We start from the raw sequence: 15,453 nt of genomic DNA on the forward strand, positions 1-15,453 counted from the left end.
AGGGTTACACGCTGTGATTGTGAAATCTGGCAGCTCTTTGGTTGCTTTGTTTTGACATGACATTGCCTCCTAATGGTGGACTTCACTCTAGTAGGAGTTTGTTCACGGTTTCATCCTTAGCAGGTTACCGTTTAATGTTATTACTTTTGTATCTTTTTCTTGTTATGATAAATTGCCACATTAAAATACAGGAACAAATAATGTGTTATTTCAAGATATTGATTAGGCAAAAATCAAGTGCCAGATTTTATTGGCAGGCGTCGGAGATTTTAATAATTTTTCTTTCATACAACTGAAGGTGCTGTGATGCGTCATCTTTAATTGCTTGTTGGTTCTTAGTGTGAGAGCTTCTCTTCTTTCTTGTGGAGTCATGTGGAAAGGATTATATGTGAAGTGATATCATTTGGTCCGATAAGCTCCAATTGCATAATGGACGACAAAGGAGGCTTTTTGATTTCCAAGTTCCAATGATGAGTCGGCCACTTCCAGTCCCAGGCGCAGCCGCACAGGCATATTTGGTGGGGACAACTTGGGCTAGACGTTGGCCGATCACTTATAACTGTGAATTCCGTGAATCGTCGTTGGATGTCTCAAATGTTACTTTCCACATGTTATCTCAATTTTCATATTTCAATGGTCTTTAAGATTAAAAAACGAAAAAGAAAAAGAAAAAATAGAAATAATGTGCCAGGCATTATGTGATGACATAAAATAAAATAAGAAAAAAAAGAAGAACACTTGATTAGGCTAACGAATTAAACTATCTTATCTAAAAAAGATAAAAGCAAAAAGCTAAAAGGGAAAAGGGCAAAAGATGGGAGAAAACAAATAAGTTAATAGTAAAAAACCATGTTTGATATTTCATCATTAGGAGGTATTACATTATACCATTTTACATGGAGAAGGCAACTTTTTATTCGTCTTACCGAGATCAAGGCAAATTTATTTGAAATTTACAGGGTGAATGATGCCGTTATATTAAGTAGTAGTACTCGTACTTGATTATGCCTCATGGTGAATCTTCCCCTCCGTCGCCGGATCCTGACCCATAACCAGATCCACTTCCGTATCCAGACCCATGCCCATTTCCAACACCCTCACCTCGACCTCCACCACCACCTCCACCTGCTCCTCCTCCTCCACCTCCTCCTCTGCCCCCACCGCTCCCGCTTCCATACCCACTTCCTTCTCCCTGTCCATGCCCCGAGCCACCTCCTATTCCGGAGCCTCCGCCGCCTCCTCCGCCTCTGCCACCCCCGCCACCTCCCCCACCTCCTTTCCCACCGCCACTCCCGCCTCCACTCCCTGAGCCGAACCCCGAACCACCCCCTGTTCCACTACCCGAGCCTCCGCCTCCACCTCTGCCTCCTCCTCCTCCTCCACCTCTGCCACCCCCACCACCTCCTCCTTCGCCTCCCCCACTCCCACTGCCCGACCCATAGCCGGAACCACTCCCAGGGCCAGAACCTCCACCTTCTCCACCGCCTTTGCCACCTCCACCACCTCCCCCTCCTCCTTCCCCACCACCCCTGCCTCTTCCATACCCACTTCCACTGCCCGATCCATAGCCAGAACCACTCCCAGTTCCAGGGCCACAATCTCCACCTCCTCCTCCGCCTCTGCCACCTCCACCACCTCCCCCTCCTCCTTCCCCACCACCCCTGCCGCTTCCGTGCCCACTTCCACTCCCTGAGCCAAACCCGGAACCACTCCCAACTCCATTGCCAGAACCTCCACCTCCTCCTCCGCCTTTGCCTCCACCACCACCTCCCGCACCTCCTTTCCCACTTCCGTACCCGGAACCGGATCCAGAACCGTAGCCTGAACCAGACCCCGCTGCTCCACCACCACCACCTCTGCCGCCTCCCCCACCACCCCCTCCTCCTCTACCACCTTCATATCCATCCCCATTTTCACCACCATTTCCGTATCCTTCACCTGACCCATATCCTGAACCATACCCGGAACCATCTGCAAGTCCCGTACCTTCGCCACCACCACCACCCTCTCCCCCACCTCCTCCATTAACACTTATCTTCTTGGAGGTCCTAGCAGCGGAGAGCTCCAGAAGAAGCAAAAGCAATAATGCAAATCCTATCACCCGAGACGGCCTCCCCATTCTGGAAACAACTTTAATTGAATGAACCAGACTGGTAGGACTGAATTGTGAGTGAAGTTGGCAAGGCAGTGTGAGAATATATAGGCATTTTCAAGTGGAAAATCTAGTAGCTTCATCTACACTTGAGAGTATTTTACAATGGGGATTGGAAATTGTGTGCGGAGAATTAGTGGTGTTGGTGTTGGTGGAGATGGTGTCACCATTTTCTTCCTTCGTGTCTTCATTCGATTCTGTAAACTATATAATATATTCTTCCACTTTTGACTTGGGGGAAGATTTTGCCCAAGAGTTCCAACACTGAAAATTTCATGCTTCCGTATACGAAATTACTAATCTCTCAAACTTCATATATGGACAGATCGATCCATATATTTCCATCTTTCATGCAAAGAGTGAAAGAGTGGAGAGAGGGACCGAGTTGTCGTTTGGGGATGGGTTTATCTTATATCAATCAAGAAAGAAGGCATAAAAAAGTGAAGGGGAGGTTAATGAAACTGGTACTAGCTCACAACCATGTTAGATCTATTGATTTTAATAATGAGTGTTATCATGAAATGAAAATATAAACAAAAGGAAATATTACTTATATATTAACCATAACAGGCATGTAACAAAATATATACTAAAATAGATACATTTATATTAAACAATATAAAATAAATTATGATATATATATATATATATATATATATATATATATATATATATATATGTATATATAATTTTTTAATATTTAATTAATTATTAATGATATTAAAAACATTATGAAGAAAATTATATAATTTTTATATTTTTGGTAATTAATTAAAATTTTTTTTTGCATTTAATTATAAAACAATTATAATTAATTTGCTCTTTAAAATATTCTTTTAATATTTTCTTCGTATAATAAGTTTAAGTATATATAAGTTTAGTGCACATTATATTACAAGGACAAGTTAGCCTAGATGACAAGTGAAGTGAACCACAAACCTTTTGGTTTGGGGTTCATTTGACTTTATTATAGCGTGTTTGACTTCCGTTGACCCGTGTTGACCATGCGATATATCGGGGAAAATCGCTGATTTCTCGAGATTTATCCCAAAATATCACCAGACCGATATTTCATTTCGGCGATATATCACAACATTATATTGATCGATATGGGGATTGTGTACACAAGTATATGGTTAAACATTGAATAAAATTGATAGTGAATCATAATATTGACTATTAGCTAAGTAACCGTGATTTACTAAGCTGTTATGCTATACATGTATAGAGTCTTAACCTTAAAAGAATATTAGGTTCTTAAATATTGAGTTAGATGTGAGCTTTTTTATTCTTTCGTCCTCGCTCGTTGAGATTTCGAATTCTTGATGTCAAAATATTTCGTTTAAATTTTAAGTGAAAAATAATAAGCTATCATAGTAATTTTGTTAACCGGGTCAGGGGAGAATATAGAAAGAGAGGGGCTTTATTTGATAGAGTAGAAACATCAAATGAGAGGAAGAGAAGTACATGCGCACACATGCAACGTCCACCAAGTGGATGGGGCGTTGCTATTTTTATTCATATTTAATTGCACTCGTTGATCCTGGCCTACTGACTTTATTAACTAGGTTATTTCTTCAACTTCAGGGTAAACCCTCCTCTCCGCCGCCGTATCCTGATCCATGTCCCGATCCACTTCCGCTCCCATATCCGGATCCGGATCCTGAACCAACTCCAGTCCCGCCGCCTCCGCCTCCTCCTCCTCCACCGCCTCCTCCTCCTCCCCCACCTCCTTTGCCACCACCACTCCCGCTTCCGTACCCACTTCCGCTCCCTGATCCGTATCCGGAGCCACTCCCGACGCCCGACCCAGAGCCTCCGCCTCCTCCTCCGCCTCTGCCCCCTCCTCCACCGCCTCCTTTCCCGCCTCCACTTCCTGACCCGGATCCAAATCCTGAACCGTAGCCTGATCCAGACCCGGATGCTCCAGCTCCCCCACCGCCGCCACCTCCTCCGCCACTCCCACCTCCACCTCCACCACTTTCATACCCGTCAGAACCACCATACCCTGAACCACTACCCGAACCATATCCAGAACCGTAGCCTGAACCAGCTCCGATAGCTGAACCACCACCGCCGCCGCCACCCTCTCCACCACCACCTCCTCCGCCACCTCCTTTGGCACCATATTCCTTCACAATTCTGGCAGCAAAGGAGAGGTCCAGAAGGAGCAAAACCAAGAATGCAAAACCCATCACTTGAGAACTCCCCATTGTGAGAAGAAGTTGAGAATCACTCTGTATTTGTATCAGAATTAATCACACTAGTAACTACTTACGGGTTGTGAGTAGTGCGTTTCTGAGTTGTGAGGGAAGATGTAGGAAGTGTCCCTATTTATAGGCATTTTGGAGCTCCATGTATCGCTTTCTTTATCCACATTCTGGTAGCTTCTTCTGCACATAGAGAAGGAAGGAGCAGTATAGGTTGAGTTAGTGGTGTTGGTGGTGACGGTGGTGACTTGTAAATCATCAGACTTTCATGCAATTCTTAATCTAAGCTATAAAGTTTGTGTCCCACTTTTGACTTGAGATGTCTTTTAACAAACGCATCCCAATTCTGCATGTGTTCATGTAATGCCCAAAACCCCATTTAGGGTAAAATCGTAATTTAAAAATTAGTAATTAATTAAAGTAATTTAATAAAGATAAAAATATCTTTCCTAATGAAAACCCCTATATATATAAATTAAATCTTTCCTATTTTCTCTATCCAGAAAACCCTTTTACACAAAGATCGGAAAAATTAGAGAGCATAAAGCTAAGATTTGGAGGTTTAGGGTTTGAAGATGAATTTTTCAGATAAGATTTTTAATCTTTAAATTAATATTTTATATTCGTTAATTAATTTTAAACACTTTAGATATTCTTTTAAATATCTCAATTTTGATTAGAGTTTGTTTAATTAATTTCTAGGTAAAAAATATTACAAATTTATCAACATAATTTGATTTATTAATGAAGATCGATAAATTTTGGTTACTTAAATGAATACATTTAGAATAAAAAAAAATTATATAGTTTCGGATATGAAAATTCATAAAATTTTGTAAGTACGGGGGTTAAAAGTTTTGACTTTAGAGAGGAAAAAAAATGATGAAAGATGCGCACGAAGGATTTGACATGTTGAAAAAAATAAAAAAATAAAATTGCATGGAGTATTTGTTAAGTTTAGGAGGTTTAAATAATAGTAATAATAGTTTAATACAAATAAATATTCATAAAAGATTTAATTTAGATAAGTTAAAAAAGAGAAATAAATTATTGTTTAGGAAGTTGAAAATAATATTGGATATTAATAATATTAATATGAGAGATTAATTAGGATCCCTAATACGAAATAAAATATTTTTAAGATTGTCACATTTATATATTTGGATAAATAATCAATAATAAAATATTGTGTATGATATTATGTTAGGTGAAAAGTAAATTTGTCAAGCTAAATACTTCAAGATTTTGAGTGCGTCTTCAAGGTAAGAGAAATTAATGCAGATTTTTATAAAAGAAAATAATTTTCTTTTTATATTGTATTTTGAAATGTGTGAAAATATTATTTTTATCTTTTTGCATGGATCAAATATGTGTTTTGTATAAAAAATATTTTTTTTGAGAATTTTCTTTATTTATTTATGAAAAGTGAAAAATTTCTTTATTTATTTATGAAAAGTGAAAAATTGAGGAGATATGATATTTTGTTTTGTAAATTTGAATTAATGAAATAAAGTATTTGACTCTGAATTATATGACCCTAGTCAACGGGTTATAATAGTTAACCTTATGACCTTAGTCAACGGAGTTATAATTGTTGACATTTGGTTTTGTTCACCTTAACGAGAACAAATTTGAAACTAACCACTTATTTGTAAAGTCCCAATTAATTGGGCACCATTTATCATATGATAACTATAGTAAAGATATTTTGAATGTATTTAATTTGGTTTTAATGATAAATTGTTTTGAATTGGATATAAGAAAGTTTTGTTGAAAAGTTTTGAATATATTAGTATGTTTAACTCAAAAGTTTTTATGAAAATGAATATATGTTATATTTGTAATTATAATTAAAAATATTTGATCCATGAAACTGTATTGATGTTTCTTATTGAACTTTAAACTATGCTCCTTTATTGATAATTTTTTAGGTACTTTCAGTTTAAGCGATGAGTGATGGCTAGATTGGGAATTTTTTTTTTTGTTAGGATTTTGATTCAAACTTTATTTTGGATATTATTTAGATGTTAAAATTTAATTATCGTTTAAATTATTTGAATTTGGAGTTATTTGAACGATAACACTCTAGTTTATGTGTTAGTTTTTTAAGTTGAGAAATGGAGATCATATAATTTATTTATTTTACTATTCTGAACAGAAAATTGATAATTGGTAATTTTCACTAACAATATGAATGTTTGTATCGTTTTCACTTTGAGCCTTTGGGCTTGAGGTGTGAAATAACCATCATGCCCTTGGATTGGGGTTCGGGGCGACACTTCATACTTGAATGGCTTACCACCATCCCTCCATGAGTCTGTGTACTAGTATTAATTGATCCAAATAGTAAATTAATAAGCACAAATGTCGTTATTAGGAATATCCTGGAATTTAAGTGAATTACTAGTGGCTAGGTGTGGTTGTAGTGAGTGACCTGTGGGTGGATGTGGGTCAGCATATGATGCAATTGTGGGAATTATAATGTAGTCTACTACTACTTTTGACTTGGGAGGTCTAGAGACTGAAAATGGGACTCATGCGTCCATGCATTCACATGAGAGTGGAGTACGTACGTACCTACGCAGCTTTCTCCTTTTTCCACATCACATGTATGTATTTAGTTTTTTTTTTTTTTACATACCCACCTTCAATTTTCTTTTTATTTTTAAAATAAGATATATATATATATTTTATCTTTAATATAATTCATAGTAAGGTAGGAACCAACCAGGAGTTTGCTATATACTCAGTTTTAATTATATATTAATAAACATATCTATAAATACATATCCATCAATTTTATATTTTATTTTTTTATAATAAATATATGTGATTATTATATTAAATGTGATTTTTTTTTAAAATTCTTAAATGTGGTGGATGTAAATATAGAAACTCTTCATAGACACTCTTTAACTTTACTTCATAGAAGGGGTTATACACTTGGATTTTGGTTTGGCATTGAAACAAGTGAATCACCGACCATGCCACTAATTCATACATATTATGAGTTGTCCAAATTCTAGTGGCAATTGGAAGACTGAGTGGTGGCCAGGCTTGCTCTGACGCTCAATTGCTCCTCCACCAAAAGCCGCCACGCCCTACCATTGCTGCCACTTGTTTGATCATTAAACCACACATATATCCCTCGCTAGTCCGCAACCTCTTACTAAAAGATGACCCTAGAGCCATGGTTTGTCCCCAAATCTTGGTGCCACCCCCACCCTTTTCAACCCACACCACTCTCAGAAAACCTAAAAATGCTTGGCCACAAACGTGAAACGCCCCCCACCAAGCTCACCTAACCAAATGTTAGTGCTTCTTCACCTTCCTTCATATCTGGAGCCTCACGATGACAGATGGCATTCTATTTTGACTTCCCATTTTCCTTTGTTGGCCATTTGCTTTTGCAGTGCCTCAATCATTGCAATGGAGCAATATGGTGGTGTATAGCAGCCAGCTAGTTTTGGACTCGTCAATGGTATTGTATATTTGTGCGCATGCATTATATTTAACTATATCTACACATGTATTATTTACTGAGATAATACATATGTAGTGTTTTTTTAGTGGCGTCTTAACAAAGTCTTTTTTAGTGGCGTCCCAATGAGTGTTGGAATTTGACTACATGAATAGAAGGCATTGATTGAGAGATTGACTAGGTTAAGTGATTTGTTAACTAAATTGGGATTGTGGAAGGTATTGTAACTTAATTTAGAAGCTTATTTGATTGCCACATTGTGCACATTCTCCTGTTGGAACATAATCAATTCTATGTTCCAACTTCTGACAATATCCATTCTAATTGGTGATTAAATATATACATATATATATATATATTTTTTTTTACATCGAAGAAAATATGTAAATTTCTTTTAATTTTGAGATAGAAAAAAATAGACCCATTTTAGAGAGCATATTAAGAGAATTTACTATTATAATAATAACGTAAATTACCATTTTCATAATAATGGTAATGTATATTTGTGTGCATGCATTATATTACTTACCACTAACTAACTAACTATATATATGGTTTAGTGAGAACATATTTATCATCATTGAGAAAGTGTTATAGTGGCGTCCCATGTTTGTTGTCCATCCAATGAATGTTGGAATTTGAGCACATGAATGGGAAGTATTGATTGAGAGATTGACTCTGTTAATTACTTTGTTTAACTAAATTAGGATTGTGGAAGGCTTTATTCAATTAGATGTTTGTATGATGGCCAAGTTGTGCAGTTCGGTTTGTGGAGTTTTTCTTAATTATCATGTCATTACCAGACCCTACTAACATCTTCATGAGTAGTGGGCTTTTTCTTTTCTTTTGAAAGTAATATCAAGGTCTTGAAGAAGGGAAGGGGATAAATATTTGAGTTTATGTCGCAAGTCTAGCAATATTCATCCTAGTAATAACTAAGTGTAATTTGTGCGTCACCTTAACTCAATCCAATTTTAGATGGTTTTGGATATATATTCATTTTTTTTTAATTTTTAAATTTATATTAGGTTTGGATCAAATTTTTTGGATATAAATTTTGAAGTTGGATTACGGTTCAAATAACCTCAATCTAACTTAAACCCACTTTAATATTTTTATAACATTTATAACTAGTATAATAATATTTATTTTATTTTTTAAAATATCAAATTATAAATATATCATATAAATTTTTATTTTTATTTTATTAAAATATATAATTTTATTTTTACTTTTTTTTTTTTTTTTTATTGTTATCTTGAAATTTTGTCCCATCTATTATTCAAATTTTGGTGTAAATATATATATATATATATATATATATATATATATATATATATATATATATATATATATATATCATCTAATTAACAACCTCCTAAGATCTTAACCTCTACTTTGATGTCACACAGAATATGAGAAAAAATTATTGATACTATATATTTACACAATGGAGAGCAGATCCATATAAATAGTATTGAGCCAATGCTTGATCTCATGTAGAAAATTGTTTGATCCTATCTTGAAACATATACATATACATATTGACATGTTCTATTACATAATATTTACATGTTTTATTACAAATAATATAGATGCATTTTAAAATTGTGAAGGTTCTTTGGGATTGGGATCCATTTATATGCATTCTAAAATTGTGAGGGCTTTTTAGGATTGGAACAGATGATATCTATACAATTGAATACAAGTCATTACAATAGTGAAATTGTTTTTTATTTTTATTTTTTTATTTTATATTATTATTTAAGTGAAAGCAATATTAAGTTGGTGTAACATTTTGAAAGACATTTTTAACATATGAAACCAGATCTTAAAGAAATTTTATTATAAAATACATTAATAATGAAAGGTTTAATTTCATTTCTTCACATTTTTTAGGTTTTGGCTAAATATACTTAGTCCTCATTAATTTTCAATTTCATTAAATACCTCCCATAATATTTTTATTTGTTATTTTCACTCAAAATAAAAAAGGTATTTGATGAAATTTTAAACTAATAGAGATTAAATATATTTAGCTAAAAAATTTATGAGAGATGAAAGAAAAATTATGTAATATATTTATATATAATTTAATAATAAACTATCCAAATTTGCATTTTTGACTTGATATTATATAGTGGAATGGATTCAAGTGGGACATGAGATCTAATTATGACTTGCTTTGTAGATTTGTATTAATCTTAAACCCATCTTCTCACCATGGTTGACCGCCAACTACCATAAAAAAAATACTTCCTTTAACAAATAGTGTCTCTTACACGATAGAATAAGAAATTTTATAAAATTAAATTCCCTAACAATGATGACATTTGTCAAGAAATATGATATAGGCAAGTTGTTGCCAATATAAAAGATAAAATTACAAAGTGAAGCAGTCGATTCCTTCTCATCCTTGTTAAAAACCAGAAAAAACATATGAAAAAATAAGGAAATTGTGAGAAATCACTCTGAATTATTGAAAAACAAACTTGGCTATTGTGTAGCCTTACAAAATAAGCTAAAATAAGAAATAACAACCCACGTCTAGCAAATCCTAATAACATGGTATGACTAAATCAATCAAACAACCATCCCTTAACAATAAGGACTTTTTGACTGAGTGGAAATAAACCAAAACAACCTAACATCTAGAATAACAAAACTTAACAAATCCTCCCTTAAACTGAATGCTATAAGCACTCAGTTTATATCCATCTCAGAACAAACTCCCAATAGCCCTCGTAGCTTAAAAACAAATCCAGTTTGAGTGGTTTAGTCATCACATCAACCAACTATTCTTGTATGCCACAATGCACCAACTCCACAGTACCAACCTTTGTGAGATCTTGAAGGAAATGGAAACGCACATCTATGTGCTTACTACGACCATGCATTACTGGGTTCTTCAAAAGTTTAATTGCAAAGCTACTATCACAACGAATAATAGTTGGTTTGCCTTGATTCTGACCCAACTTTCCCAACACTCTTTTTAACCATATTGCATGACATGCACACGAAGCTGCAATAATAAATTTTGCCTCTGTGGAATATAAACTTACTATTGGTTATTTTTTTATGACCATTATACTACTTCTGAACTCAATAAAAACACATAACTTGAAGTACTCTTTCTGTCATCCAAATCTCCAGCATGATCACTGTCAGTGTAAGTAACAAGTTCATCATCTCCTCCATTCCTATAGAAAATTCCAAACCTAGGTGTTCCCTTCAAATATCTCAATAACCTTTTTGCTGCTTGTAAACTAAGTACCCTTTTTGCTACTTGTAAATGAAGCTTAGTAGGATTCTCCATATACCTACTAATAAGACTTACCACAAACATCCTGTCTGGCCGAGTAGCTGTGAGATACATGAGACCACCCACAACTTGTTTGTAGTAAGTCTTGTCCACCTTAACGCCACTTTCATCCCTCATGAGCTTAAAGCCAGGGACAATTGGATTATGAACAAAATTACTTTTGTCCATTCCAAACCGTTTCAGTACCTCCAATGCATACTTTTTCTAACTAATAAAAACACCATCAGATCTTTGCAAGACTTCAAGACCAAGGAAATACCTCATCTTACCAAGATCTATCATGTCAAACTCATCCTCATGGAATTTTTAAACTCTGGAAACTTCAATGCATCATTTCCAGTAAAAATGAGATCATCAACGTAAATACTTACAATTAATACTTTGCCTTCTTTTCTTGTCTTGATGAACAAAGTATGCTCATAGTCACACTTCTCAAAACATTCTTTCATGAAATAAGCTTCTATATGGTTGTACCAAGCACGTGGGGCATGCTTAAGCCCATAGAGTGCCTTTTTTAACTTGTTAACCTTCTGTTCATGTCCCTTTTGCACATAACCACAAGGCTGCTCCACAAAGACCTCTTCATTCAACTTACCATGTAAAAATGCAGACTTCACGTCTAACTGGTAGATGGTCCATTTTCTTTGAGTTGCAAGTGCTACCACCAAACGAATTGTCTCATGCGCACCATAGGTGCAAATACTACAGTATAGTCTACCCCATGTTGCTGAGTATACCCTTTCACTACAAACCTAGCCTTGCATTTGTCCACTTCTCATTTTTCATTAAATTTAGTCTTATAAATCCATTTCACTCCAACCTTTTTTCATCTCTCAGGTAACTTCGTCAATTCCCACGTGTTATTTTTGTTTATTGCTTCCAGTTCCAAAACCATGGCTCCCCTTTATTTTTCACTTTTTATAGCATCTTCAAAGTGAATAAGATCAGTAGCTGTAGACATGGCTAAACGAGCTTCATTATCTTCTTCAGAAAAGCTTTCTCCTATTGCATAGTCTCTTATCCAAACTGGTGGTCTCCTATTCTTCCCTTCATTCGAGCTAAGAGACTTTTCTTCAATTGAAGAATCAGATAAAAAATTCTTCTATTCTGCTTCTATATCAACTTCAAGATCAGATTTTCTCTCCTCTTCATTTTCATCAAACACAACTACTTCTTCCTCACAATCATCCCATTCCAAATTGCACATAATGGATTCTTTATAGGTCTTATCCCAATCCTAACTCTTGTCTGTTTCGAATACAACATCCCTACTTATTATGATCCTTTGTGAAGTTGGATTATAGAGTTAGTAAGCATTTGACCCTTCACTAACTCCCAACAGAACACAACTCAAGCTCTTTTAATTCGGCTTAGTTAATTTATTGTCAAAAAAGTTTTTTTGAATTTTCTTTTCTGAAATCATACTAAGAACCATATTCATAATAGTTCTATTCTTTCGTTCCACAACTCTGTTCTATTGTGGCATGTATGCAACTGTCAATTGTCTTCATATACCTTTACATTGCAAAAATTGGTGAACTCTTGTGATGTAAACCCTTTTCCTCAATTAGTATGTAAGACTCTAATAAACAAGTTTGTTTCCTTCTCAACATGAATCTTAAAGCTTTTAAAAACAACAAAGGCTTTTGATTTCTCTGTTAAAAAATAAACCCATGTTTTTCTACTAAAGTCATCAGTGAAAATAATCTAATACCTTTTATTGCTGTTAGAGATGGGTTCGATCGGTCCACAATTATCAGCATGCACTAATTGAAGAATTTGTGAAGCTCGCCAACTGCTCTTCCTTGGAAACGAGTACCTTTGTTGCTTTCCCTCGAAGCAATCCTTACATAGCCTCAAAAGAGACTTAAGCTGTGGTAAACCATTCACCATCTTCTTTTGTTGAAGAGTCTTTAAGCCCTTAAAGCTCAAGGTCCATATCTATAGTGCTGTATTGAAACAAGTAGATGCTATAGGTTGAGAGATAGCATGCAATATGAAATTCGATTTGAAGACATCTTCGTCTCCATGATTAAGTCTCTCTTAGGATGAAACATTTTACATTTTCCACTTTTAAACAAAATGGTAAGACCCTATTCTTGTAGTTGCCTAATACTTAGTAAATTGTTTTTCAGCTTCGACACAAAAAAACTCCTGTGATGATTTGTGCTATTCCATTCACTTGTAGTCATACATTACCCTTTCTTATTACGACCATGCTTGAGATGTTGCCTAATTTCACTGAATCTATGAAACTTCATCAAAATTTGAGAAGTATTCCTCCTTCCTACACATATGATTGCTACATCCTTAGTCAAGGATCCACATATCTTCTCTATTGGCCTTATGCATATCCACGTAAGCCATCAACAACATCTCTTCTTGAGTCTCTGCATAGTTGGCCTCCTTCTTCTTGCTTGGACATTCCCATTAAAATGCCTTAGCTTGTGACAGTTATAGCACTCCACTGTGGTCTTGTTGAAGCTTTGTCTGCCTCGTCCCTTTCCTCTTTCGCTAAAACTTCCACGACCTCGACCCGTTCCTCCAGATTGATCTCCATGAGTAATTTTCAAAGCGTGTTCTTCTTCAACATGAGAACTCTGTTCATGCACAAGTAGGCTACTTTGCAACTCATCAATTGTTTAGGTGTCTGTATCCTTATACTCCTCAATGGAACACTCAACATAATCAAACTTGGGAGTCATGGATCTCAAAATCTTTTCAACTACAACAACATCTCCTTGTTCTCACTATTTGCTTTCATTCTGTTAGCTATGGTAAGGGTTCGAACAAAATACTCATTCACAAATTCTCCTGCCTTCATGTGAAGAATTTCAAACTCCTTAAGAGAGCTTACAAGTGTGCACGCTTTACTTGTGTTGTACCTTGATATTTCTGCTTCAAAGAATCCCATATGTTCTTCGTTGTATTCTTATTAAGGATTGTCTCCAAGATTGAATGATCTAATGCTTGAAATAGATAGTTCTTTGCTTTCAAATATTTCAACTTATGATCATCAATGTTCTTCCTCTGGGCATTTGTGAGAACAACACCTTTTACTGTTACAGGAATCTCATTCTTCACCAAGCTCCAGTACTCTTTTGAATGTAAAAAGTTTTCCATGAGAATCACCTAATGATCATAGTGCACATCAAATTTCAGAACTATTGGTTGCACAAATGAATTCTCTGTCATCATACTTCAATTACTACACACGTAGAAGATTGCTGCTTCTAATTTTAACCAGGCCCTGTAATGGTGTTTTGATACCAAATGTTAAAAACCAGAAAAAAAAAAACTTATGAAAAGATAAAGAAATTGGGAGAAATCACTCTGAATTATTGAATAACAAACTTGTCTATCATATAGCCTTATAGAACAAGTTGAAACAAGAAATAACAACCCATGTCTAACAAATCCTAGTAACATGGTATGACTAAATAAATCAAACCACCATCCCTTAACAATAGGGACTTATTGATTGAGTGGTAATAAACCAAAACAACCTAACATTTAGAATAACAAAACTTAACAATCCTAGGGAGTTTGGTATTCCACCTAAGGCACGTACTTGAATGTTGATTGGAATATATATATATTGTAATTAAGCATCCTTATAATTACAATTTTTTTTACTAGGTTTATTAATTTAGATGTAACTTAAATTAGAGATAACAATGAAACCAATTTTTTCAGGTATTGGTTTTGAAGAGTACATGTGAGTTAAAAATTTTAACTTAGACAAATATTTAAATAATTTTAATTAATATATTTACTTTCCATATATTTGAGTATATATGGATTACCTAAGTTAAGGCTTCAAAGATATGAAAGAGAGCTCTCTAACCATTTTTTAATTCTTATATATATATAAGACATGAACTTGGTGAAAAATTTGCCACTTGTTGATTTTAGGTTTCGACCAACAAAAAAACTTATTACTTATTTTCTCTTTTTAAAATTAATGGTGATTACTTAATTCAAGAGAGAAAAATCAAACATTGATACCTACGAGTATGAATCTATAAAATTATAAAATATGTAAACAAATTATAATTTTTTTTATTCTTTTTAAAGTACACACATTATTTTTAGTGTACTTTTCATTAGATGTTTTCTAGTAATATATGCATATGATTTTATGTTATGAATTTTCTTTAAATTTTTAATCAACTTTTTTTATTTACTGTGTTGATATAAATGTTGTTGAATTGTGAAATTTGAATAAATTTTATTACACTTTACTCAAAATGCCAGGGTTGAGCTAGTTAGCACCCTTGGAGAAGTA

The 15,453-nt window shown here is 34.6% G+C and overlaps 2 protein-coding genes across 2 annotated transcripts; both read right to left on the reverse strand.

Moving 5' to 3' along the window:
* Window positions 1–1,009: 1,009 nt before the first annotated feature.
* Window positions 1,010–2,119, reverse strand: LOC117928415 (glycine-rich cell wall structural protein 1-like). Its single transcript, XM_034848302.1, has one exon. The coding sequence runs from the start codon at window positions 2,117–2,119 to the stop codon at window positions 1,010–1,012; it is 1,110 nt and encodes a 369-aa protein (XP_034704193.1).
* A 1,616-nt stretch (window positions 2,120–3,735) lies between these two features.
* LOC117928416 (glycine-rich cell wall structural protein 2-like) lies at window positions 3,736–11,333 on the reverse strand. Its single transcript, XM_034848303.1, has 2 exons — window positions 11,181–11,333; window positions 3,736–4,389 (listed from the first exon to the last, which is right to left on the reverse strand). The coding sequence occupies exons 1-2, from the start codon at window positions 11,331–11,333 to the stop codon at window positions 3,736–3,738; spliced, it is 807 nt and encodes a 268-aa protein (XP_034704194.1).
* Window positions 11,334–15,453: the final 4,120 nt, after the last annotated feature.

The sequence above is a fragment of the Vitis riparia genome, chromosome 13, assembly GCF_004353265.1.
Source record: "Vitis riparia cultivar Riparia Gloire de Montpellier isolate 1030 chromosome 13, EGFV_Vit.rip_1.0, whole genome shotgun sequence".
NCBI classification, from domain to species: domain Eukaryota; kingdom Viridiplantae; phylum Streptophyta; class Magnoliopsida; order Vitales; family Vitaceae; genus Vitis; species Vitis riparia.